Source organism: Xenopus laevis, chromosome 4L (genome assembly GCF_017654675.1).
Source record: "Xenopus laevis strain J_2021 chromosome 4L, Xenopus_laevis_v10.1, whole genome shotgun sequence".
Classification (NCBI taxonomy): Eukaryota; Metazoa; Chordata; class Amphibia; order Anura; family Pipidae; genus Xenopus; species Xenopus laevis.
In genome coordinates this window covers 80,136,478-80,163,518 of record NC_054377.1, presented here as the reverse complement: position 1 = coordinate 80,163,518, position 27,041 = coordinate 80,136,478, and the positions used below count along the sequence as shown (strand labels likewise).

Here is a 27,041-nt window from a genome sequence, read left to right as displayed (position 1 = left end):
GCATTATTGGTTGCAGGTTATACAAAACAAGCACAGAGATTAGATAGCATCTCAGGTTTACGGGACAAAAAATGAGATCAAGGCACTTCATTTACTATTAGTAATGTTACAAGAAGACAAACATAATCCTCGATGAACAAATTGTTTCCATAAGATTTCCTTTACACAGCCTGAATGTAACACAAGAGTATCACTGACAAATTGATACCAAAAAATGTTGCTGCTTAATTACATAGGTAAGTATGACATAATCAGTATAATTAACATCGACAATGATTGGAAGCAATACAGGTTTACCAGTCTGCCAAAGTAAGCCATTGTGAGAACATCGGAACTTAAAAAATAAAGCTTTGATTTAAAATGTTACGATAGCGATAGTTGTAAAAAATTAGCCATGAGACAAATGGTCTTCAACTTCCCTTTTTGGAACATTCAGGTATCTGACATGGTTTCATCCTTAAAATCCTTTGATTGTTTAGAGTGAACCCAGTAAGGTGAACATTTAGGTTGACAATGTATGAAGTCATATGTTGGGACCATTTACTAATTTTTCTCCCAAATTAATCCAGCAGTACTCTATGTGAGTTTGGACAGCGACACCTCTAAGTGGCCAAATGACCAATCACACCAGGTTTTAGCTATCAAAATAACAGGGCTTTTAAGTTGTAGACCCATTGGACAAACTACTGTCACTATGTTGAAGATTTAAATGTATGATATAGTTATTTTAATAGCATCTGGCCTTCAAACAAGCATATAGCAAACTATTGGCAGCCAATGGAATAGCAGAAGGTAGATAAGATCTGCTCCAAAAAAACAAAGATTGTGCATTATTTTACAAAATTCTACAATGTAAATGTTATTTTTACCTTAAATAATACAAGAAAGTGATAACCCTTTGCAGAAAAGTAAACTTGGCTAATTCAACAGGACAAATATCATGTAAAACATTAACATTTGTCAAACAAATGTGAAAGAATTAACACATGCCAGTTATAGGATACTGTGGATGATGTTAAAATAAAAGCAACTCTGCAATAAAATACTGGTCTATGAAAGCATTTATGTTAATGCAGAGTTACCTAAGTCAGTATCACACTTTGCATTTCATCTGGCAAGTGAAACAGATCTACTCTTCCAAATCTGACAAAATGTGCAGACAATTTTAATTTGGAGCATACATGAAAGCTATTATTTATCTTAATGACAAGATGGGACAAACTTTGTGGCCTTGGTAAGTTTCGACAAAGTAGAAGTTCAATCTTAGATCTTGACACTCTGATATTAAGCAAAGTGCATTTTTCGTGCAAAAGAGCTGACAAAAACTGAAGGGGTGATTTTATGGAAAAGTGTAAAAACTTTTGTATCACTGCATCTTGCATATGATTAGGATAAATATACTGTAAATAATAAATCCATGTTGATATTTTATTTTAAAAAGGATTTTTCTTTAGAAGATAACAATAATTATAGGCATAATATATAACTTGTTATTCAGTTGTTTCATTTGTTGTTCCTTGAATCCTTTTAAGGTTTCTGTGGGAATAAATTGATCTATTGCAAAACAAATGAAATACTGCAACACACTGCATAATGTAGTGACCAAATTCTCGTAACATACTCAACAGGTTACCAGTAGGAGATTGGGACATTCAGGATTTCCAATTTTTATGTAAAGGAAAAGCATTTATTTTCTAAGTGCCAGAAAAACCTTATAAAACTGAGGCCTAGGCAGACATCTATTTCTCCAGGGAGAGCCAGCCTGTGTATCACTAACTGTTCTCCCTGCAACTGCAGTTTAGCAATTGGGCAAGTACAAACAGCACTTGGCATGCAGATATAAAATAGTACAGTAGGCAGCCAGGGCCAGGAATATTCTCCGCAAAATCCTAGTTACAGGTTACCAGACAGCATAAAAAATGCTGTACTGAGAGATACAACCATACACCCTTATCCATAGTCTCACATCAATAACAAGTAAAGCTGAGAATTTCTTTTAACAAAAATAGAACATTCAATTACAAAGTAATTTATTACATTCATTTATTTCATACTAATGTGCCACTAGGGGTAGTTTTTAATTAAAGGCAAAAGGAAATATTGCAGATTATCTGAAAAGATTTCCACTTAAGAGTAAAAAGAACAAAAAACAAAACATAGCCTGTATAAGGTACAATTTAAAGAAATGGTTTTAGACCTGACTGAAAACACCTTTAGTTTGTTCTCCTGGTAGGGTTGCCACTTTATTTAAAAGAAAGGAAGGGGGACAGCACAAAATGGGTGGATCAAGGCATAATAGGGGCAGAATAATGACATAAAGGGGTGGGGTACTGATGTGTAGACAGAAGGAGGGCTGGTTATGGAGCAGATCATGGATGGAAAAAGGTAAGATTGGGCAGATTGGGGGGGCGGGACAAGGGCTATATTGTCAGTAACTTTATAATAACGTCCTAGGCAGTGTTTTACTGACTAGGCCTATCTCCTGATGGCACAAGCAACACTGATATCCCCAATGTGCCAGGATACCAAATTACAGTTATGTATCTCTAAAACTTAAAACTGGAATTTCCTCTATGCACTATGGCTATTTTAACAGGAAGGAAACAAACAACTGACCTCATACAGAAAACAGTAATAAACAGCATTTCACTGCCGAATGCTAAACCTTTACAACCTTAAGCAGAATTGGTAGCTTTATCTTCCATATGAGGGACTGAGAAATACTAGCACAGACCTGAATTGAATATAGCTGAAAATCTGACAGTGTGCATTAGCTCAGGAGGAAACTCCCATCTAATAAACGGTATATTCTAGTTCTTACCTTACTGCCAATGATTGATCTCACTTCATCATCAGGTGAAGCTGGGGTCCCAGATATATCAGGATTGCTGTTGCTAAGACTTCTGGATCGGTTTAAGTTAAGACTTGCTGGTCTGTTTGCTGACCGTGCCATTGTGGCATAGTGCATTGATCCTCCCAATCCAGCAGGCCCTGCAGTCCAGATGTGAAATGAGTAAATATTGTTTGCACAGCAGACATACACAGCTCAAGCATTTTAGTAAAATTCAATCAAAAAGAATAAGGGCCAATCAGATCCTTTTATATCAATAAAATCCATTTTAATTTATTTACTGCATTACAGTTGTTCTTTACCTCTGCCCAAATTTGTACCTCTGTTTTACATGTTTAAATTCCATCATTTAGCATATATGTAGCTTTTAACCCTGGATGTAAATATTATGTGTGTATGTGTATAAGAAGTTTCTTTTTAAATCTTTCTCAATCTTAACCATAACACTGATCTTGCTCACAATAAGCATCAGTACAGGTATCAGATTGCTTTTCTGGAAACCCATTATTCAGAAAGCACTGAATTAAGATCATATTAATAAAGTAAATTTTAAAGCAAATAAAATATTTAAAATTTTAGATTTGGTAAGAAATTTACCTGGTGACGGTGAATTAGGATCCGTGTTTGGCAGCCGGAACACATAATAAATGAAGGATGCAAGAAGATTGTTCCTGCCATGCTGATCGTGATTTCCTTCAAGGTTTTTGTGGAGTCTGTTTGTGATGGAAGCCATAGCCTCAAATGATGCCTGACCTAGGTTAACTAACAAAAACAATTTTATTGAAAGTGGGAAGCACAGATGACTGAACCATAACAGACTGACATGAAAAATCTTTATTAATCCAATACTCTGGTAAATTGTAAACATGCTGTATAGACCAGATCATTATTTTTATTCAATTGACAATCCAGCTGATACAGCACCTTGTTTCACTTACCTATTTGCCCAGCGATGATAGGAGGCCTTACAACCAGAAGAATCAATTTATCAAGAAGGAGGTGTAGAAATTGTACTACTGGCTCCAACTGAGCAGAGCTTAGAGCTGATATGCTACTTTTCAGCTCACTTTCCAAGTTGTTTTCCATGATCCTCATGTCACCTATTCGAACTGGAAACATGTGCTCATCCAGAGCATGAACAAGAGCGAAGAACTTGTCCAGGTATGAATCCTAAAAAAACACAGCAGTCATTACAGCGGGCAAGAAATGTATTAATGGGTGCAACATAACCATTGTGTTACACATTAACCCAAACTACACTGTAACATATAAACATCTGCACACGTATTAGTGGAGTGGCCTTTAAACAAAGCAACATAAAAAGTGTTAAAGGTTGATTTTCTTTTACTAACGACCTATGGTGGGATTTGAGGGGTCTGCCCTTGTTATGTTAAAGAGGAAGCAATCCCGCTCCCAAACCCCATCACCTTGGCTTTAACTGCTCCCCCATAGCATATACCTAACTGCAGCTGCGTTGCTGGCCACCATGCTTAGCTATATCACTTCCGCTCTTATGCACATGCACAGTGGAACCTGTCCTTGGAAAGTATGCATGCTTCTGGTTGCTGATCACCACCATCCAAACTGGAAAAGTTATGTTGGTGGTAGTGGGGTTGGTGGTATAGCTGGGAAGGAAGATGAGGGTCCTATGTACAATTTTGTATATCAACCTCACCAAAAGTTTAAAAACAGCTTTGGTGTATCCATCATATATAGGGGATAGTATATAACAAGATAGGATCTTATAATGCAGGGAAATAGGCTTTAAATTTACATACCTGTGTGTGAACAGAGGAAACAGCAACAACCTCTACATTGAAAACTCCTTTGTGATTATCCACCCATTTCATTCCAGGAAGAGGGACCTGAAACAGAAAGTTATGAGAATGAAGGTGAGAAGATGTGGGAAGATGAGAAAACACATTAAAAACTTATTTATACTTTTATATAAGCAGTGTTTCGCTCAAATATCTCTGTCCTTGCAGAACACTTACCTCCGGAGAAAGCACAGAGTATGCCTGTGGCGGCTTTTCTAAGGAAACAGGCAAGCAAAACTGTCCTGTCTTCAATCGCCCATTCTGAAGCATTGGTATCCACTTAAACAAAAAGAAATCTCTTAAAATATTCATCAAACATCTCAGAGAAAAACATGGTCATGAATACATCTAACCCTCTATGTAGTAAAAGGTGTGTGTGCTGCAATGCAAATAACTTTTCCTCTGCACACAATTAAAATCTATTTTGCTACCACCTTGCGACTCAACTGACAACTGAAAATGATTTTTTTTTTTCACCTAAAAAAAAAATCCAAGATAATAGGCTTCTGTGAACAATGTTGAAGGCCTGGATCATTAATATTAATAGAGATGCTGAACATTTAGGTTGGTGCAGTATAACCCATATAAATATAAAAATACAGCATTTCTAGCTTTATTTAGTTTTAGTTCTCCTTATTTCTGCAGCTTCACAGCAATAAAAAATATAATAATAAAGAAAAGGTGTCCATACTGTATATCCAACTGGAGTTTCAAGAGGGGTATTCTGCTTTTGTTGACAGCTGACATGGTAAAATGTGAAGAGTAAGTGGTGGTGATCTGTAAGTGTAGCTGGAAGTTTGATCTTTATCTCTTCATGGAAATCAGGTGATCTTAATACAATGAAGCATGAAATTAAAACGGTTTCACTGGGCTGGGCTTTACAAGTTATGGGGGGAAATAAAAAATAAGCATGTGGCTTTGGCAACTAGAAAGTAAGTAGCCTTTACAGTGTATTAATTAGATGTAAAATAGATGGGTGGCAAAACTGTATTGGTCCAACCAGAAGTCAAACCCTTTGCAATCCCAGATCAGCAGTTTTAAATTGAGCTGCACTGGGCCCACACAGGCACTGACAATCAAACAATTAGCTCAGAAATGTACAGAATTATGGGAATCATTTTAAGAGGAAACTAGAAAGTGTCTTTAAGGCAATAGAAGAGATGACTCACCTGTTGTGATATACTACAGATGTATATGCGTCTTTAGAAAATTCTGGGGAACTTGATTTTCCACAAATTACCTACAAATCAATCAAAAATATTCACCAGATGGAAGGGAAATATTATTTCAAGTAAAGTATTGCCTTCTACAGACAAGATATGCAAACCATTTAAATAAGTAAATTTGCTTACTGCCATAGCATTATTCGGATCTTCCCCACTCATGAACTGGACTTTTACGGTTATATTTCTTGCCGAGCCTTGGCGATTTGCAAAATTAAGGCTTTGAGGATAGACATAAAGAAGATTTCTATAGGACAAATATAAAAAAAAATTGTGATTTAGTGAAGTGAAACAAAGGTATGGATAAACAGGGACATTAATAAGAAAATTCTTAGGAACTAGCACTCAGACCATGTTCTATGGCTCTTAGCCTTTTATTCAAAGCCACAGATGTGACAAGGTGATTCAACATTTCAGGTGCTGAAACTCCCAGACTTATGGAGCAGAAGTGGATCACTGTGAAATCCAGTTATCGGCCTCTGCACCCAGAATTAGTGCAGATGGTAGAATCAACAGTATGCGACACCTTAGACTCAGCTGGTTAAGATGGTCACACACAGGCTGATAAAATCTGGCAAATCCAGCAGTTTATTTGCCAGGGTATAGGATCTTCCAGATTGCTGTCTGACCAATATCCCCTCAACTGAGGATCCATCAGGTGACGGTGTACCATGAAGCAGCTATTATGGTGCATTGTATATGGAATTTTCAGGACATCTACTACAGGTATGGGATCCATTACCTGGAAACCCATTATCCAGAAAGCTCCAAATTACGGAAAGGCAGTATCCCATGGACTCCATCATAACCAAATAATCCAAATTTATAATTATTATTTCCTTCTTCTCTGTAACAATAAAACAGTACCCTGTACTTGATCCAAACTAAGAAATAATGAATCCGGCTTGGAAGCAAAAACCAGTTTATTGGGTGTATTTAATGGTTACATGATTTCTAATAGACTTAAGGTATGAAGATCTAAATTACGGAAAGATCCATTATCCTAGAAACCCCAGTTCCAGAGCATTCTGGATAACAGGTCCCATAGCTTTATCAGACAGGATCACCACCAGAGGGTTAAGTCACTGACAGCGATGCTGGGATAAAAGTGTGACATAACCAAAGTGCTATTTCTGAGAAATTTTCCATGGCTTGCATTTTTTTCTCTAATGTAATCACTAATATTGTTCTTTATTGTAGATATTTTTTTCTGAATTTGCTATATTCACATACAAATAGGATTAAGGATACTAAGGTTATATTTACATTTAAAACAGGGACATCAAGTTTGATTGCCCAACTGTTCCAAGACTGAATTCAGTACTTTAAATTATTTTTCTCTTTAATCACTTAGTTTGGTGTGAGCAGCAGTGATCAGCTTTAAAAACAGAACAATCAGTGTTTATTTTAGCCATTCATTTCCCTTTGCATTTTGGTTATTGTTTCTACTCAATCATTAATTTTTTTTTTATTAAAATTCATATCGGGCTTTGTCATTATTTGTAGTTACAATATTTCTAAATGAAAAGGAAACACACAAGGTGAAATGTGTGCCATTTATCTGGGTGCCTTTTTGTTTTCATTGTTAAACACCTTAATATTTAAACTACATTTTTTTAAATGGACATTTGTTAAAGCACTTTGCAGAGTTTGAGCATTGAGTCAAACAAATCTTGGTAGCATACATTTGTTATGTAGAGAGTCCTGACATTTTTCGTCCAGCGGAGATCGGTCGTTTGGACAGGTTTGATTTTGTCCCGACCATCCCGCCGGAGCCCATTGCGCTCTCATTGTAATCCAATCGTTCGGCCATAGGGATCTTTGCGTCTATGGCCCCCTAAGTTATTATCTCACTGAGGGTAGTATCAAAGATACCAGCTACTAGGAAGCAATTACTTTGGTCCAAGACAAAGTATTTTGTGGAGGGTAGTGCTACTAATTAATAAGAGCTACTGGGTTAACATTTAACCATCCAAAGTTTCTGAGAGGACTGTATCACTAAAAATGTATCAGAATTTTTTACACTATGCTAGTTAAATAGGAAGACATCTTGTGACCTTGCCAGAGGTGTAGTTTACAGTTAATTTAGTAATATGCTTTTTCGTAAAGCAGATCAGGGAGTGCAGGGGTTACTTAGGTTCAAATGTCCTCTTTAATTATTAACCACTCAGCACTGTCTGTGGTTAATCTCTGCAGGATATATAAGCTTAATTATGACCACCAAGAAAATACATTCTGGGCAGCCAACTTGCCTTGTCATAAGGTCTGTAACAGCAAAATGAATTTGGTTCTGATTTTCATTTTACCTTTGGTGCTCTCAGCAACAGAAAAAGATGATTCAGCATATGATTCCTCGCCCACTGACACAAAATCAAGGTTTGCTATGCTTGATGATGTACGAATTTTAGCTAACGGCTTACTTCAGCTTGGACATGGCCTGAAAGATTTTGTTCACAAGACGAAGGGTCAAATTAATGAGATCTTTCAAAAACTTAATTTTTTTGACAAGTCTGTTATTGACCTTTCTGCACAAACAAACGAGATCAGAGAAAAGGAAGAAGAGCTCAAAGAAACAACAACCAGGTTGCAGGCAAATAATGAAGAGCTTAAGAACATATCCCGTAAAATTCATTCCCAAGTTGAAAACTTACTGCAAGACAAGAAACAACTTCAAACTAAAGTTGGGAGTCTGGAGGAAAAACTATTTCAAATGACTCAAGGAACAACAGAAGTTCAGGAGATAAAAGAAATATCATCACTGAAAGTAAGTATAACTTAAAAACTCTGTAAATATTCTGCCCATAACAGTCAATAAAGCTACACAAATTTTTCTTTAAAAAAAAACAGGTATAGGATCGGTTATCCAGAATTCTTGGGACCTGGGGTTTTTCGAATAAGGGGTCTATCCATAATTTGCATCTCTTTACCTTAAGTCCACTAAAAATTAATTTAAACATTAATTTTAACAATAAATCAATTCGGATTAATGGGGATTAATCATATCGTAGTTGGGATCAAGTTCATAGAACTGTTTTATTACTACAGAAAAAATAAAAAGGAAATCGTTTTTAAAAATTATATTTATTTGATTAAAATGGAGTCTATAGGTGATGGCCTTTCCTAAAATTCAGACCTTTCTGCATAACGGGTTTCTGGATAACGGAGCACATACCTGTAATACTATTTACTGTGTTAAATTTGATGGTTAAAGGGTACTTATTTTGTTAATCTTAATTCCTTCTAATTATACAAATAATATGTACTGCCTTTGCCCTCAGAATAATCTATATAGTTAAAATGATCAAGTCAACCATCATTCAGAATATAAGGTTCATAATATTGCCCTGTTTTTCCAAAATGTAATGTTTCATTGCTAGATGCTTTTAAATAAATGCTTTTTGATCTCACCCATACAATCTGAGCTTTTCATAAAATAACCTTCATTGCACAAATAAAAACCTGAGCATCTGTGGTATCTCTCTTGATGGGGGTTATGTTCTTAAATAAAAATAACACTATTTTAATTAGGCTTGTAATAGAAATGTCGAACATGTGGTTCTCAAATAAAAAAATGTATGCGTTGCCAAGTTTGAGATAATGATATACAGGCAGAATCATATTAGAGAGTGATTTGTCCATATGGTTGTGATGTTGCTAAACATGTTTTTACAAGAACAACTAATGCACAATGAGAAAACAAATAAAATGCATTTGTTTGCACCAATGATTTGTAAGGGTATATAGTTCACCTGTGCTACACTACATTAACAGCAGTCTTATTTAAACAGGCACTTAAAGGCAGGCATATTTGATGCATTTACAGCAGTCAGCCTAACGTGTCTTTTAAACGTTTACCATAATCTATTAGAAAGCACAAGTGATGAAAGACCCCACGGTTTGTCTGAAAGCAGAACTGAAAAAAAGTCTGCAATCATTACTAAATATATTATAAAATGGACAATGAATAACATTGAAAAAGCAAAAACATTTTTAAAAACAATAGTGTTTCAAATGATCTCTTGCCTTTGCACCGCAGCCTAATGGTTTAAAATTTTTGTTTTTGACCCATGGTCCACTTAAGAATTTTAAATATTGGTCTGCCATGGCTAATTGCTCAGATTTGCACCCTAACTGTCTGTCTTGACCCCTGGTCTGGAGTTTTGTCTGCATTGCCTATACCTGCTTTGTAGTATTTTGATCTCAATGGTTAGGGCCGCAGAACGCCTGCTACCCAAGTTTTTTGGCCAAGACCAGTACTTGCAAAGTCCTCCAGGCCTTACACCAATATGCCCAACAGCTGTCTCTATTTCTGGGTTCAATTTAAGATGGCTATATTCTAGCCTTCTTTTTAGTGTGGATATCCAACATGTTTTTATTATTTGATGGTACAGGTATGGGATCTGTCTGTAGAACGTTCAAGAGTTAGTAAATGCTGTTCTCTGTAGTGTTCTTATTAAACAAACATATCTTTTAATCCATTTTAGAATTTTGTGGAGCAGCAGGACATAAATATCAGACACCTACTAAAAGTGGTGCAAGAGCAGCACACGCAACTTGACCATCAAAATGTTCAAATACACGACCTAGAAGACAAGGTATTGATTCATATCTAAATGAAGACATGTTACATGTATCTGTATTTAAGTGTGTGTGTGTGTGTGTGTGTGTGTGTGTGCACGTGTGTGTGGGTGTGTACGTGTGTGTGTGTGTTTGTGTGTGTGTTTGCGTGTGCGTGCGTGTTTTACATTTTAATACTAGTAAAAGCAGAAATGTCTTATTACTAATCTTACTAATTTGTTTCAAAGATACACTATCATACATTCTTTGATCAGACAATTCTTCAATTTATTTCAATTTTATAACAGCTTTAAAAATGCTTTAAAAACCATGCGTGGGTAATTAAACATTTTCCCTGTTTTGTTAAAAAATCCTCTGATTTATCATGTTGTGCATTGCTTTGTGTTTTTTTTTTGTTTTTTTTGATCAGTCACTGTTATTTATTCACGCACATTGTTTTACAGCTAAGCAAATCAGATTTCCAGGAGAGAAGAAAAAGTGTGCTGGCTATTAGGAGAAGTAGGATGGGCTCCTTGAATTTTAGCAATTCCACAGATGGAATGGTGGAACAAAATGGTGAGATGAAACTTCAATTGCGAATTATGCAAAGGCATTTCTGTTATAAAGAACCTTGGCTCAAGAGGCAAAATGCTGGTTCAGTCTAATGGGAAATCTCAGTAATTCCCACCACTGCTCATAATTAAGTACATACATCATAATTAGGTCCAATTAGACAGTTTCTAGTAAAATGTTCCTGTTCAGAGACAATTTGGCTATACATGGCCAGCATTAGATGCCAAATTATTGGCCCATGTATGGGGTGAAAACAACTATCTACCTACATGAAATAAGCAGATCTTTCTCTCTTTGACTAGCTTCAGCGTTTTTTGTTTCCTTTGGTAAAGTCATACAGTACATACATGAAGTCACTGCGTGTTCAATAAGTGTATGCCCCCTTATAGAAATCAATGTCACAACACATTATTTTAAGTTACATTACACATTTAACAAGTTTATTTTAAAAGGGAACCTTTTGCTAGATTAGGATGCCAATATAGTGGGGCTAATCGTTTAGGTAGCCAAATTGTTCTGCTCTGTGACATCATTCAGATGGAGGGCCCATGCAGCCCATTTCATAACCAGATCCTCTGTTAAATGTGGTCCTTGGTGAATGGTATTCTTTGTCAAGCCTTATCAATATCTAAAAATCAGATATTGATCAAGGAGGAAATCACTTGGAAGTCATACATGGTCGAGGAGGCAAATCTTCAGATAACATTTATACATAATAGCAATTTAAAATTGCATATGACAGATATAAGATGATTTAAAAGATTATCCAAAAAGTGCAGATTTACAGAAAAGATAATGTGAATTAACTTTTCTGGCATCAAAATACATGTCTTCTGTAAGTACACGCATTCTCAATTTATTTCATTTTCTATTTCTTTCTTAATAGACAGTCGTGACTGCAATGACATTTATAACAGGGGAGAAAGATCAAGTGGTATTTATACTATCAGACCAAATGGAAGCACGGCATTCGATGTATACTGTGAAATGACATCAGGTAAAGTCTTAAACTAGTAGTTTTACTGTAAATTAACTGTTAAGAGAAGTAATTTGTGGCTACAAATAGGAAGAATAGAAAAGTTAGGGCCAGTATACACATATTGCTCATCCACCCAAATATTTCAGCTGGATGAAAAGTGTCACTGACTACCCCTACTGCTTCCATTGATTTGAATGTAACATGTAAGTGGAAGTGCCGAAAACATTAAATAAATGGCATATTGTTACCGTATTAAACAACTAAGCAGCATAGCATAATTATTAATGAATAACTCCATGACATTTTTTCTTAGATAATGCTAGCACAGTAATTCAGAGACGAATTGATGGTTCAGTGGATTTTAACCAGACATGGGAATCATACTTAAACGGCTTTGGAGAACTTACAGGTAAGATTATACCATTATAAAAACAGTACCATATATTTAAAAAATTCTTTATTATTACTTTAAAAGGGCTATGCCCCACTGTCTGGAGCACTGCATGCAGGGCTTCAATACTTGTGTTGCAAATGCAAAATGTATTACAGGTATGGGATCTGTTATTGGAAACCTGTTATCCAGAAAGCCCTGAATTACGGAAAGACCATCTCCCATAGACTCCATTTTATCTAAATAATTAATTTTTTTAATAATGATTTCCTTTTTCTATGTAATAATAAAACAGTACCTTGTACTTGATCCGAACTAAGATATAATTAATCCTTAGTGGAGGCAAAACAAGCCAATTGGGTTTATTTAATGTCTAAATGTTTTTTAGTTGATTTGAAGAGATACTAAAACCATAATTTAAAATTTTTTACATCTATCATAGTATTGGCTTTGTTTGCTACTTACAATATTTTGCCATAAAGTACTTGCTCAAAGCTTTTACATTACCCATCTGACTCCCCGTGCTCGTCTATGAGGGGGCTGCCATATTTGTGCAGCATTAGAAACTTTAACTGATAGGCTGAGATGGGACAGTCAGGTTAGCTTAACAGTCAGGTTTAGGAACATCAACTAAAAATTATTTACAAAAACAGACCTCACAGCAAAAACGATCAACATGACCTAAAGGTAACTTTTAATGTACATTCATATTTTAAAAATTAATTTTTTAGCGTCAGTATCACTTTAAGGTATGAAGATCCAATTATGGAAAGATCAGTTATAACCGAAAAACCCCAGGTCTGGAGCATTCTGGATAACAAGTCCCATACCTGTATTATATCATGTAATTGCATCAGTAAAATTTGCCATTTTATGCTCATCTATGCAAAAAAAATCAATGTATCTGTCTGCAAAGGCCCACAACGGACGGTAAAAGCAAACACCCTTTCAAACCCATCTTCCAACCACTAAAAGCCAATCACATGTGACTCTGTTGAAAAAGACCGATACGCCTTTATTTGCTTTAGTTAATCAATGGTCAAAGAAATGCTTATGCAAGATACTCCATTTACCAACAGCCTGTTAATACCTTTGAAAGACAACTGTACATAAACTTTCATATTTTTTATCAATAGCTATAATATTTTGATAATATACGGAACAATCTACATTAGGACATATATACCAATTAATTTATAACTATATTTAAAAGAACATTACGCAGTATACACTATCATTATAAACAGATACCCGCGTGTGAATGCAAAACTGCTTCAAGGTAGACTAGGGAAAACATTAGGTCTGCCACCATTATGGTGAGGGCAGTTATTTCCTTGGATGCAACGATGGCATGTCCAATACTGTTCCATGCTGACAACTAGAAACCTCTAAGATAAACATATGGACGGGAAGCTTAATTATTTCTGTATGCAGGATCTCAAAAGACAATAAAGCTGCTTATTTATAAAGAAGTAAAATCAGCATATTCCATACACATAATCCTATTTACTTAAATTGTCTACCAGACATCATGGCCATTAACAGTTTAGTTGCCAGAAAAGAGCAACAGTGAAATTACTTGACTAGACCGTAGTCTGAAGCTTGTCCTACTGTGATTTCAGGTGAATTTTGGCTAGGTCTTGAGAAGATCCATGCCATTTCTCAGCAAGCAGATTATATGTTGCATATTGAGCTGCAGGACTGGAAGGAGAACTGTCGATTTGTGGAATATATGTTCACTCTTGGAAATCAAGATACGAGTTATGCTCTCCAGCTTTCACAGGTCTCGGGAAACATTCCCAGTGGTCTCCCTGAACAGAGAGAGCTTCTGTTTTCAACGAACGACCGGAATTCTGGGGATTTGAAATGTCCAGCTGAAACGTTTTCAGGTAAGATGTTGTGCCATTCTGCCCAACTAATAATATATAGGTGTACACTAAAACATAATAACGACATGTTATCTGCTATTATCTTTTTATATAACTGTCTTCCTTGATGGCTGTGGACACTTGATATTTAAATTTGAATTGCTAAATACAGTTCGTGTTTATTTAACTTTTAGATTTTAACATTAACGGGGGAAGGAAAAGGAGGAGGGAAAAATACTGTGAATAAGTAATTTTGTGTATATTTTAAGGTGGATGGTGGATTACTGCTTGCAGTGGAACAAATCTAAATGGAAAGTACATGAAACAAAGACCAAGGACAAGACTGGACAGAAGAAGAGGGCAAGGCATATACTGGAAATCTGAGAAGGGAAGGTTATACTCACTCAAGTCTACAAAAATCATGCTCTATCGCACGGATCTCGACAGTTTCGAATAAGGCAATATGTTATATGTCATTCTGCCTTGTCCATCACAGCTGAATGTGTTACTATTGTATAGAATTAATAGCTGTAAATGGGATTTGGTGAGGAAGGAGATCTTAAACAGCATTATGGAATGGATGGTTTCTAAGTAACTCTTCATGTGTATTATATAAGCTAGCAGAAAAATGCATTGAAATTACTATCAAGGCAGCCTTCCGTGAGCTGGCCCATACTTATTTCAGCTTGAAGTTTCATTAAGCTAAGGGTTAAATTAAGGATCAATTAAAAATATATTTAATATAAATACAATATAAACATTATGAAAAAGAGGTGTAAAGAGCATTCCCCACAAAATTTAAAAAAAAAAACCAGATTGAAACCAGTCCATTCTTGTATTTAAAAGTACTTTAATTTATTTATAATAATGATAAATTTATAGTCCTGTAATGCTTGAGACCTATAAATCAAAATGCCTCTTTACAGCTCATAATCACCTGACTAATCCTCCATTGTATATCTATGAATGCAGTGGCGAACAACCTGCCTAAAGACTGACTTGGCCTTAAAATATTACTTACTGACTTACTGTATGTTGAAACGCTTGCCTTTGTATGTGTCTGCATACTCAAACAATCCTGTTTTTGTAGTTGGCCAGAATATGTAATTTAAAATCAAGTATTTGTAGAGAGAAATTCTTTGGAACAAGGGACTAGAGCATGAGGTTGTGAAAATAAAAAACAAGAGAGGGAAATAGATGCAAATAAATACGATGACATGTCCTGCAGGAATCACTTTTAAGAGAATTACACAAATTGCCTTTTATTCTGAGTCACATTGACTTACACGTATAGACTTTACTGAAGATATATTTTCCTAAATCTTAAGGATATAAAGGCATGCTTTATACTTCATAGTAAATTGTGTATTTCTCAGTTTATCATTTAAAATTCTAATTATTATTTTTAAAGCTGTATCTATACAGGATGCTATCATACTATGTAAACTATGTGTTTTTTACTACCCTGATATAAACATGTTTTTTTGGTAAATAAAGTTTTAGTGCAAACATATGCACAATTTTTTGAATATGTCACTTAGGGGCACATTTACAAAGCTCGAGTGAAGGATTCGAATTAAAAAAACTTCGAATTTCGAAGTGTTTTTTGGGCTACTTCGACCTTCGACTACTACTTCGACTTCGAATCGAACGATTCGAACTAAAAATCGTTCGACTATTCGACCATTCGATAGTCGAAGTACTGTCTCTTTAAGAAAAACTTCGACCCCCTACTTCGGCAGCTAAAAGCTACCGAAGTCAATGTTAGCCTATGGGGAAGGTCCCCATAGGCTTGCCTGAGATTTTTTGATCGAAGGATATTCCTTCGATCGTTGTATTAAAATCCTTCGAATCGTTCGATTCGAAGGATATAATCGTTCGATTCGAAGGATTTAATCGTTCGATCGAACGAATAATCCTTCAATCGTTCGATCGCAGGATTTGCGCTAAATCGTTCGACTTCGATATTCGAAGTCGAACGATTTTAGTTCCTAGTCGAATATCGCGGGTTAATTAACCCTCGATATTCGACCCTTCATACATCTGCCCCTTAGTGTTCCTCGAAGTAGATTTGAATATTTCTAATTACTCTGCACAGTGAATGCACTGAGCACTCGGAAAATGTCTGGACTTGCTACATGTGCCAGTGCCCTAAAAGCAGTGTCACTCAGGGCTAATTTCACTGCCTACAATTTTAAGTAGCTATGGGGTACCAACAAATTGCCCCACAAAGGTTTGAAATATTAAAGTTTTTTGACATATTTACATATTTTCCATCTTCCATTAAAATCCCCCTCCACTTAACCACTCTTTTGATGGAAGCAATGTATTTACTTTATTTTTTTTCACGAATATACAAAGATCAGTGTGACCTACTAACAAAGAACATGACGACATGCAAGTTCAAAGTTTTGCTCCCACAGTGTGAAATAGATCAGATGTAAGCTAGAGCTATGCTGCTGTAATGGACAGCTATTGGGATTTATGGACAACATATATCGTAATAGTTGTCAGACTATGGGGACAACCTGGCTATATGTGGCTATTATAAATGCCACTGCTGTAGAGGTTACCATTTTCTTAGATGTTGAAAAATCTTGTTCATACAGGACTTTCTGCAACAGAAGCCAATAGTAAAAAGCCAGCATATTTCAAGGCAGAAAAGGTTTTTCCTGATTGCAAAACTGATCTTTTGTATGGCAATATGCCTGCAAAAATGTTCACTAGAAAGCATACAGCAGTCTGCCACCTGTAAAAAAAAGTCTCCTCAAAAACTCCCATATTGTGAAGACATGATTGCAAGAATAAGTACGCTGCTTGGTTAATTACTTGCACATCTGACTGAACATCACATTGGCGTCAATTCCCAAAGGGACAGTAGATTAGAGCCAACAGTAATTAGTTTGTCATATTGATTACACAGTTATATTTCTCTTAACCTTCAAAGAAAATGTCAAGCTCTCTCAGGCGCTCATTACACTCATCTATCGCTATTAAGAAATTAGAGGTTGTTCAAAGGAGAATGAAATGTTTCTCTCTCCGAATTAGTGGGGGTAACAAACAGGGAATAAAAGTGCATAAATACTGTATGCTCATTCCATAGAATGCTTCTTAAATAAAAACACCAGGCAGCCAAAAAAAAATGAAATCTCATATTATTATACCGAAGCATATACAAAAATATATATGTTGCATCTTATTGGCAGCCCTAGATCTTAAAATTTTGAGGTGTCAAGATTAACCCAGACTATGATTGCCTATCCCTGGCCATATTAAATAGGTTTTTAATATGTTCTCCTAGAATGCTTTACCCATTGAGGAATTTATGACTTTCCTGGCTGGTTAGAGCACTTGCATTAATAATCTCTATACTTAATAATTTACTATATTTTGTATATTCTCTTCCAGGGGCACTTTAGATCAGTTTTTGAACTCTCTGTTCTATGGTGGTCTGGGATAATAAGCATCCTAGACTAGCCTTGGCTATCCTGTTTTAAAGAGCCTACTATATATCAGCACAACTGGTATGTAATTGAATTGCATGTCACAGACTATTGCTCATTTTGCACCCAACTAGAACAATAATTGGTGGGTAAATTAGCCTAATGAAACTTGCAACCACCTATGCTGTGAACAGGTTGGAGTAAGAGATGGGAGTGCTAAAATACAACTTAATAATGTCAGTGGGTAAACTGCAACATTTCATTTACCAACTATATAAGTTCTCTCACAGCCCTTAACCCACCCGTGTTTCATCTAGGTGATGGGTAGACTAAATTCTCCACAATCTTTGCCGAATCTTTGCCTTTGCTGAAACCCTGCTACTCTGGCAGCAGCCTGCCTAAAACCCTGATGAAGTGGCCAAAAGTGAGATGTTAAAACCATTATTAATAGAAGTCCGTCTTTAATTTATTTATGTGGAGTATTTGATGTTTACAAAATAACAGAAATGGGTTGATGCAAATGGACTTTTACTAACCTGTAGGTAGTATCTGGGACATACACATCTCTTGACGGAAACTCCAATATTTCTCTTGTAGGCCGCACCCTGCTGTCTGGATAAGGCTTAACTTGTAGCAATTCTGGAGTTAGGCAATAATTTGGGTTTTCTGGGGCAGGAGATATATCTATCTTCAGCTGAGCTGAATGAAAAGAGGAAACAGTTTATAGTGGCATTCCACAGATATAATGTAGTTTTAGGTTGAAAATAGACAGTAAATGTTTTTTAGAAGTTAATTGTCATGTACCTACATACACTATGAATACTAATAATAATCAGTTATAAGTAATAAGTTCTGCTGGATAGCATGGGAACTACAACTGTCTTTGTGGGAATGCCATTTTGCATACAGTCCTATTTAAGACAACAGAAATATACAAATAATCCAGGGCCTATGCATTCCAAGGCACAGATACCATCTGTATTGCTATGATTAGTAGTAATTGTTCCATTACAATGTCACAATCAATATAGTTTATATGAACATCTAAACTAAATATTAAGTTCTGAATGTTTTATTAGACCCAATCTTTATTAAATACATGCTTATGCTCCTACTGTGATACTTAAGGAAAGAACCCACTGAACGTCCTGAAAAATGATTTCAATAATAAATGAATTGTAGCTAAATACCAGTAATTGGTCGCAGTCTTCTTAACACAGAAGATGGTCTCTTCATGTCTGCGAGAAATTTATATAGATCTTCATCACTTAGTCGATCTCCTTCCTTTAAAAAAGGGGGAAAAAAACATTTATTAAATATAAACATCTAATTTTCACCAGGCGTGAACATGAATTAATTAACTCAGGTCCAGAAACCATGCAAAACATAGGAACCAGGATACATTTCATTATGGTTTTATACATATTATTTTTGCAGTTAAGCATATGCATATAACCTACAGAAAAGAGCAACTGATACCATAAAATGACAGAAAGTGCTATCTTTCCATCTAAACCTGGTCCACTCTTTATTTAATATTTCTACTGATGGCATGCTCATTAATTCTGTGAACTCAACAGTTAACTTTTAGTATTTTATAGAATTTTTCAATTGGTCTTCATAATTTTTTTTAATATCATTTTTTAACTATTTGCATTTTTTGTCTGACTCCTGCTTTCAAAAGGGGGTCACTGACCCCATGTAAAACAAATGCTCTGTAAGGCTACTAATTAATTGTTATTACTACTCTACTCTTATTCATCTATCTATTCAGGCCCTTTCCTATTCATATTCCAGTCTCTTATTCAAAAAAAGGAAAATCATTTGCAAATTGTCTCAGAATATCACTCTCTACAACATACTAAACGTTAACTCAAAGGTGAACAACCCCTTTAATTGATATATAATCTTATCAATGAATAGCCAACTCAGCCTCAGACATAACAATAGTAAATAAAACAGATTTTAATAAGGCACCTGTTTAAAGAAGTTTGTCACTGTCAGTGTTGCAGGTCGAAAGGCAGTCAGGTTACACGATTCATCACCACTAGTGGTACGTTCTAATGAGCGCCTTCCAACAATGCTGGAGTTTCTTCTTTCTGACCATGAGCCTTTACGCTCTTTATAAAAATATGAAAAAAGGGGGTAAAATCTAAAACATCTTTGAGAACTGATCATAGATTTTATTTTCTTATTTACAGATCAGCATGCTATTTAAATTAAAAAAAATTTAATTGTTTTTAAAAGCATGGCTAATTATGAAAATACCTGCTGGCCCAATCTCTACTTCAGTGGAATCTCGTTCCAGGCTCCCAGCACTGCTCACTATGTTCATCAGATGAATTGCTGTCCAGGCAAAAGGCATGCGGTACCTTCCCAGTCTCTGGCAAAACTGATCTGCTTGACTTTTCAATTTTTCCAATTTCTCCTTGTTCTGCAAAGAAAATGTTATATATAAAGCTCCATATGTAGCATTTCTAATAGGAGCTTCTACTTGTGTCAGCTGAATTGCATGATAATGTCAATACTGATGTTACAACAAAATGGCACACCCATACATAGGCCACAACAAGAATCAGGAGCAGGTTATGTCACACCAGAATTTCTGTGCAATCACAATTATGCTAGGATGCTGGGTAAGAGCTCTGAATAAAGGTAAAATACATGGCATATTGGAGTGAGACGAGCCTCTACAACATAACCTATTACAGGTATGGAACCTGTTATTCAGACTTGGTGTTTTCCAGATAAGGGGCCTTTCCATAATTTGGATCTCCATACCGTAAGACTACTGAAAAAATCATATAAACAATAGACCCAATAGGATTATTCTGTTAGCACTCACTTTTGCTGTGTCAGCTTCTTTATATATCATATAGGGTTCTGCACATTCTCCGATATCTCCTTGCTGCAAGACTTTCTCCAGCTGAAAATATTTTATTAAAATAAACACGTTTTTCACAAACATCTTTTTACTAGAAGTGCAATACAAAAAAATACCATATAAATATACAGACCAACTATGTTATACAATCCATGCAAAAATATTTAAAAATAAGTGTAAGGCAGATACCACACGGGGCAGTTTTCTTTCACCTGACTTAAAGGAGAACTAAACCCTAGAAATGAATGACTAAAAATGCCATATTTTATATACTGAACTTATTGCACCAGCTTAAAGTTTCAGCTTGTCAATAGCAGCAATGATCCAGGACTTCAAACTTCTCACAGGGGGTCATCTTGGAAAGTGTCTGCGACACTCACATGCTCAGTGGGCTCTGAGCAGGGGTTAAGAAGCTAAGCTTATGGGTCGTCACAAATTATCAAGCAGAAAATAAGGTTTGTCTGTAATATAAGTTGATGCTACAGGGCTGATTATTAAATTTTCATTTCATTGCACTGGTTTCTGTGCTGCCATGTAGTAATTATTTGTATTAATTACTAATCAGCCTTATATTGTGACATTTCTGTATTTTGTGAGTGGGTCCCTAAGCTCAGTAAGTGACAGCAGCACAGAGCATGTACAGTGAATCAGCAGGAAAGAAGTTGGGGAGCTACTGGGGCATCTTTGGAGACACAGATCTTCACTGCTAAAGGGCTGTGGTTGCCTTGGGCTGGTACAGAAGCACAAAACATAATGTAGAACATTTCTAGCTACTTCTTTAGTTAGGCTTTAGTTCTCCTTTAAAAGGGATATGCTTACAGCGCAGTACAGACCCTCAGGGATAGATTAATTCTTATTTCGGCACTTCGCTGTGCACCAACCACCTGCGCCCCCCCCCCATGTCCTGCTCAGGGAATTATGAACCACTGACAGCTAGAAAACTTCTTTTCAAGCGAAGCATCAGAATTTGGGCTTTCATGCATTTCCCTTCCACTTTAATGACAGGTGAAAAAGATTGATTTCGGGGGGTTAAAAAGTACACAGCTGTCCCGACATACATGTACAAATTTGGTTGGGCAGCATATCCAACTATTATCTATTAAAAATATGCAGGGAGTGGGCATTTCTCCTTAATCTGGATTACTTTGCTCTGATACTTCATCCAAATATTCAAATAAATCAGTGTCCCTAGACGTAAAAATATAATAAAAATGGCAGAATGGGAACAACTCTTATCTGCAAGAACTTACACACATCATTTATTATTTTGTACATCTTTCATTGGTCATTTATTATTTTGTACATCTTTCATTGCTCACTATAATTTTAAGTAATTTATTGAACAATAATTACAGAATTATGGTTGCAAAAATCACCTAGAAAGTTGAAATGTCAAGTACAAATTGCCTTACTTTAATAACCAGGAACACATCCTGGGATGGATAAGTGATTGAAAAGACAGCTGATCTAGCCAGGGTACTGATGGCTGGAGAGGAGACATATGGACGCAACATTCCCTTTACTTGTTCCGAGTTTAAGTCAAAATAAAAGTTTTCAGATATCTAAAAAACAAGAAGTAAACAGAACTTATCAGCGTTGGAAAAACAATATGGTTTTTTTCCATTGTACAGGAGAGAGACTGAACACCATTTTTATACAAATTGAAATCTGAACATATGTAAATTAATGAAAATTGATTTAGGAAACGGCTCAATTTAGTAAAATTCATGTCCTCCGTGTAATAAAATGACAAGAAGCAGTAATGGCTTATTATAATTGTCAACGTGAATTACATCTGTTGCTCAGAAAGTGAAAGTAATCATTTTCATCCAGAAATAATAATAATGTGATTTAATACAGTTCAAGTAAGGCCATGAAGAAAAAACTGAGTCTTTTCAAACTGTCCAATCACATTTCTTCAGTTATTCTACCTACATTATGTAATTAAACCAAAAGGCTAGCAAGTCTAGTAACACCCTACACATGGGGGTCCATTAAGATATTCATCAGAACAGCCCCAAGTTATTCAAACTTTGTTGTACTGGTTTAGTTTAGGACTTGTGTTGGTAATGAAACCCAGTTACTATGGTAGCAGTGTCTGAGCAAGATGGTGAAAATGGAGCTAAAATATATGTAATTTATTCATAAGCACAATAAGACAAAGTGATGTGCACTTTCAGTGGAGAGTTCCACCATGACACACTGTCCGTACTGTGCCTTCTTTCAAAGAATCATAACAGCATTGCACTAAAGGAACATGGGCCAGTTATGGCCAAATCAAAGCATATGTAGTGCCTCCCATTCATTTTAATTGAAACTGCCCAACACTGTTGGTACTATCAGTGTCAAGGGATTTTAATTACCGGTAAACATATCATAAAAAAATCTTTCCTCCACCTGAGGTGCAGTTCAGTACAGCAAACACTCTGGCTGGGGGAGGGGGGACAATACTATTCTGGCAAGAAAATGCCCCACGACTTTGCAAGCTCTATGTTGCCCAACTGGGTGGGTTTAAGCACTTTTCTGCAGTTTTCAACACGATACCAAACCACCCATCTGCCCGAAGAAAATGCCACACTGTGTGATTTGCAGCATTTTATAGTTCCAGGCATTTTGTAGTTTCATATGTGGGCCACAAAACCCTCCCTTAACTTTAAGCATCTGAAAGCACTGGATGTATTCTTTTAAAGGGGTGATTGTGCCAATATGCTGGGCAGGTATCTCCTTCCAAATTGCACCCGGTGGTTTCATGCACTTTCAATTCAAGTTAACAGGAGGCTAATGAATCCTTTTCTTCACCCCATAGAGCTACAAAAGGCAGGGGAAAAAACTACTGCCAATCACCATGTGTGCCATTACCTTAATAGTTTTTGCCGCTGTTTACCCATTATACGTGCCAGGACTTCTTTGTTGCCACATTTGCATTGTACCTATAATATTCTTTTTCAATTATTTTTAATTTAGTATATAGTATAGTACATTTGTTTTGTGACCTGAAACCTGATGCTATTGTTATCTCAGTTAACTATTAAAATGTATCACCTAAATGTCACAGCATTAAAAGAAATTTGATGGGTAGGTATGGCTGTAATTTTCCCCTTTCTTTTGTTTACCATCCTTTGATTGCACAATGGCAATGGAACACAGGGAGACTTCCAGAATTTTGTGCCCCATGCAAAGACTAGCTCAATGGGCACGTGGCAAATTGCTGTGAATTAACCCTCTGAGCCGGAAACTGTGCTGCAGGTAAACAATGGGTTACTATTTGTGTGCCATTGCTGTTGCCCGAAAGAATTTTAAAAAATCCTCTCTCTCCTCCTATGCTCCCTATGTAATCAGCAAATTGAATTGTGACCATACAATAACTTACCGTAGGAAGACAAAATAATTGCAATAAATTTCCAGTTCTTATTTTTAACCCTCAATATTCCATTTGATTATTCAATGAAGATGGACATACCTTCTTCTTTTCCTTGATATCGTATAAAGCTAAACTTGCAAATATTGGTTCAATTTCTATTTCGAATCTAAACAAAACACAATAGCAAGAGAGAAAAAAAAAATCAAAATTCAATATTTTGCAAAGAATTAGCCTGTATTCCAAATGATTTATTCCAGACCACTATAAAAAACAAATAATTCTACTTTACAATACCTAGAAGTTACATAATAACACCTTAAATCAGGCTTCATTGCTTTGTAAGAAAATTGCATGAAAAAGCAAAAGCAGTCATGTTATTCTCACCTGCAAACACACACTGCCACATTATCATGTAAGAATGGCATGAAAAACACCTCTGCAGGCATTTTCAATCAATAGGGAGCAATGGTGTCTGATTTTAAGCATTGTTGCAACTCTTAGCCAGGATTATAATCACTTGAAGCACACCAAATAACCATGGTCAGTTGTCCTTAACATGTGTGGCATACAGCACCTGATCACCTGAGCCTGCAGCACAAACACAGTACAGTATACATGCAGGATAGCCCTAAAGGGTAAGGTTGGTTTGTTTGAAACATTCAAGCGACCCAGCCCACTCATCCTTGGTTAGGTGTCTGATTATGTTATTCCCTTTCCAGGCTACTATACAAATGTTTCATAGAATGAGATAAAAAATGTTAAAATATACAATTATTTCACTTCCATATTTTCTATTAATACATGTCTAAATTTTAATAGAGCCGAAACAGAAAATAAGTGGTACCTGGACATCCACTATCTTATGCAAACACTCACTATCCTTACCTAAAATATATATAGATTAACTAACAGTCTGTACATTGTGAAATCACGTTTGCTTACAAAGGTTAGAGAAGGATACAGTGGTGAACAAAAAAAAAGATGACCTTGTTTAAAAAAATGTTTTCAACTCTTCCCTTACTTTCTTCTTTTTATTCTGAGGACAGAAATAGCTGGATAATAAAACTAAAGGTCATCTAACTCTCTACTAAAGTTAAGATTTTATGTTAGAATTAACAATAGGCTTCTGTGGAGTGAGTTTGGGGGTATAATCTCATTTGATTTGAATTGCTGATGTCAACTACGCTACCAGAACTGTAATAAAAAACATATTTTACTGGAACTTTAGTTCTGTTTAAAGGATATTGAAAGTTAAAAGCACTGGGAGGCTCACAAATGTTAGGAACCCCCAGTAATTATAATTGCTTGATACCCCAGCCTGACGCTCCTGTGTGCTAAAATTGTTCTGATGCAGTGAACTTCTGTAGGAGTACTACATTGCCATTTTCTTCCTCTCCTATGATCTTCTCTTTGACCCGGCCAGTGTGCATGCGCAGCAGAGTGAAAAGCGGGCTTTTTGCTTCTAAGTTTGCCTTCTAACTCTACTGCACATGCACACCTGGACCTGGGCCGAAGAGAAAAAGAAAGAAGAGGAAGAAAATGGCGATGAAACAGCTCTTACAGAACCACACCGGACCAGTGTTTTTTTTTGTTTTTGTTTGTTTTTAAGAAAGAAGAGCAGCATAGCTTCTCAGGTAAGCAATTTTAAATACTGGTGGAGGTAGCCAAGAGTTTGGCACTTCCTCATGATTATACCTTTTTTTTCCTTTAAATCACTATTTACAGTCTATTGGCATAGTGATTCGTACAGGGAAACGCATATGCTAGATATTTAGGATTTTCTCTCCATCCAAACTTACAATTGAAGGGCTGCCAACAATTGCCTCTGGCTGCTCTGCGTTATTCCCTTATCTATCACTTCTTTTGCCAAGTAAAAAAAAGTGTTTTATTTAGGCAACAACATTGGCCATTTTTTGTAATAATTGTAAAAAGGATTTTTCCACTTGGCAAAAGGACTGTTATAACTGTGTTGTTATTTCTGGATACAACAGACCTCTGACAAGGGCATGGCTGTTGTGCACATACCAGCAACTTGGTGAATACTCAAATTTAAGAGTGACTTCAGTGATAGGACAGAGGTGGGAGAAAAGCACGGTGGATTAAAAAAAATGCTGGCCAGAGCACTCAGCCAAGAACATCCACACTGAAGAAACCAAGTGAATTCTAAAGTAGGGTTTGCATTTTAATTTTCTCTACATGCTTATTTGTGTTCATTCATATTGGAAAATGCAGCTACAACTATTGTGCAGATTATCATGCAAATAATATAGAATTCTGGCTTGGTTTTAAAGGGGCTGTATACCCCTTAGTATTACTTGATTTTGGAGCATAGACAACCAGGGATATTTAAGATACTCCATGTTTGGTTCTTGTGAGGTAGATAACTAGATTATTGGCAGAGGAAACAACATTAACCATAGATTTTGTGTGATAAAATAGTCAAAAAGTATGTTTAGCACAAACCCTATTCACTGCACTCATGTTGAACATGGCCATATACTGTCCCTTTAACAACAACTTTTAAGCCAAGCATGTGGTTGAGGTAACTGAAGAGCTGTCAAGTTAAAGGCGGCCTTAAGAGATTTTGTATAATTAGTTTTCTGTTTACAGAAATACTATAAAATTGTGGCAGCATAATATAGCATAACATAATCAATTGTACTAAGCAAAATTCCATAGTAAATCAAATCTATTCAATTTAAAAGAAAAGAATGGTGTTAAAAAATGTAAAATATCTGAGAACATGTAACGTTTTGCAGACATAAGCAAACAGAAAGAAAAAAAATCTTACTTTAGGGATAAGCATTTTACCAGCAGTCTCTGTCCAAAGTGTTCTTTTGGTACCTCAGGAACACTCAGACGCTCAATAGGTTCATCCTATGAATAAAATGTTCATATGATATCAGTTCTCTGTTTTATAACAAAGTATGTGTTCCATCAGAACTGCCATGTATTAATTGTATAAAATAAAACGTCATTATTTGTCCAGTTATTGTTCTTGCCTACAATCACAAGAATTACTGGTGAATTTAAGTCTTTTTTAATGTACGTTGGCACCAATATTTTTCTCAGTATGTTTAATCTAGCATTGGGC

At 35.9% G+C, this 27,041-nt stretch overlaps 2 protein-coding genes across 16 annotated transcripts in view; one reads left to right on the top strand and one right to left on the bottom strand.

Annotated features, from left to right (window-relative positions):
- dock7.L (dedicator of cytokinesis 7 L homeolog) overlaps positions 1 to 27,041 on the bottom strand; it is an 87,754-nt gene that overhangs the window by 45,549 nt on the left and 15,164 nt on the right. For all 15 annotated transcript variants that reach the window (XM_041590386.1, XM_041590387.1, XM_041590389.1 and 12 more), the window contains exons 7-22: positions 26,739 to 26,824; positions 24,047 to 24,113; positions 21,999 to 22,148; positions 20,548 to 20,628; positions 19,971 to 20,136; positions 19,680 to 19,822; positions 18,893 to 18,986; positions 18,239 to 18,401; positions 6,021 to 6,138; positions 5,838 to 5,908; positions 5,360 to 5,498; positions 4,846 to 4,947; positions 4,630 to 4,716; positions 3,790 to 4,021; positions 3,449 to 3,613; positions 2,822 to 2,991 (exon numbers count right to left, since the gene is read on the bottom strand). In XM_041590386.1, the coding sequence (XP_041446320.1) occupies positions 2,822 to 2,991; positions 3,449 to 3,613; positions 3,790 to 4,021; positions 4,630 to 4,716; positions 4,846 to 4,947; positions 5,360 to 5,498; positions 5,838 to 5,908; positions 6,021 to 6,138; positions 18,239 to 18,401; positions 18,893 to 18,986; positions 19,680 to 19,822; positions 19,971 to 20,136; positions 20,548 to 20,628; positions 21,999 to 22,148; positions 24,047 to 24,113; positions 26,739 to 26,824 (2,034 nt within the window). The remainder of the gene's footprint in view (positions 1 to 2,821; positions 2,992 to 3,448; positions 3,614 to 3,789; positions 4,022 to 4,629; positions 4,717 to 4,845; positions 4,948 to 5,359; positions 5,499 to 5,837; positions 5,909 to 6,020; positions 6,139 to 18,238; positions 18,402 to 18,892; positions 18,987 to 19,679; positions 19,823 to 19,970; positions 20,137 to 20,547; positions 20,629 to 21,998; positions 22,149 to 24,046; positions 24,114 to 26,738; positions 26,825 to 27,041) is intronic.
- angptl3.L (angiopoietin like 3 L homeolog) lies at positions 8,094 to 14,828 on the top strand. The gene is made up of 7 exons (XM_018258254.2): positions 8,094 to 8,655; positions 10,376 to 10,486; positions 10,913 to 11,024; positions 11,908 to 12,018; positions 12,314 to 12,409; positions 14,014 to 14,280; positions 14,529 to 14,828. The coding sequence occupies exons 1-7, from the start codon at positions 8,170 to 8,172 to the stop codon at positions 14,714 to 14,716; spliced, it is 1,371 nt and encodes a 456-aa protein (XP_018113743.2). The 5' UTR covers positions 8,094 to 8,169; the 3' UTR covers positions 14,717 to 14,828.

Bases quoted from the DNA above. Each gene is read 5' to 3' on its own strand.
- angptl3.L (XM_018258254.2), top strand. From the start codon at position 8,170: ATGAATTTGGTTCTGATTTTCATTTTACCTTTGGTGCTCTCAGCAACA. The intron at 12,019-12,313 runs GTAAAGTCTTAA...ATTTTTTCTTAG, and splicing joins ATACTGTGAAATGACATCAG to ATAATGCTAGCACAGTAATT. The intron at 12,410-14,013 runs GTAAGATTATAC...CTGTGATTTCAG, and splicing joins CGGCTTTGGAGAACTTACAG to GTGAATTTTGGCTAGGTCTT.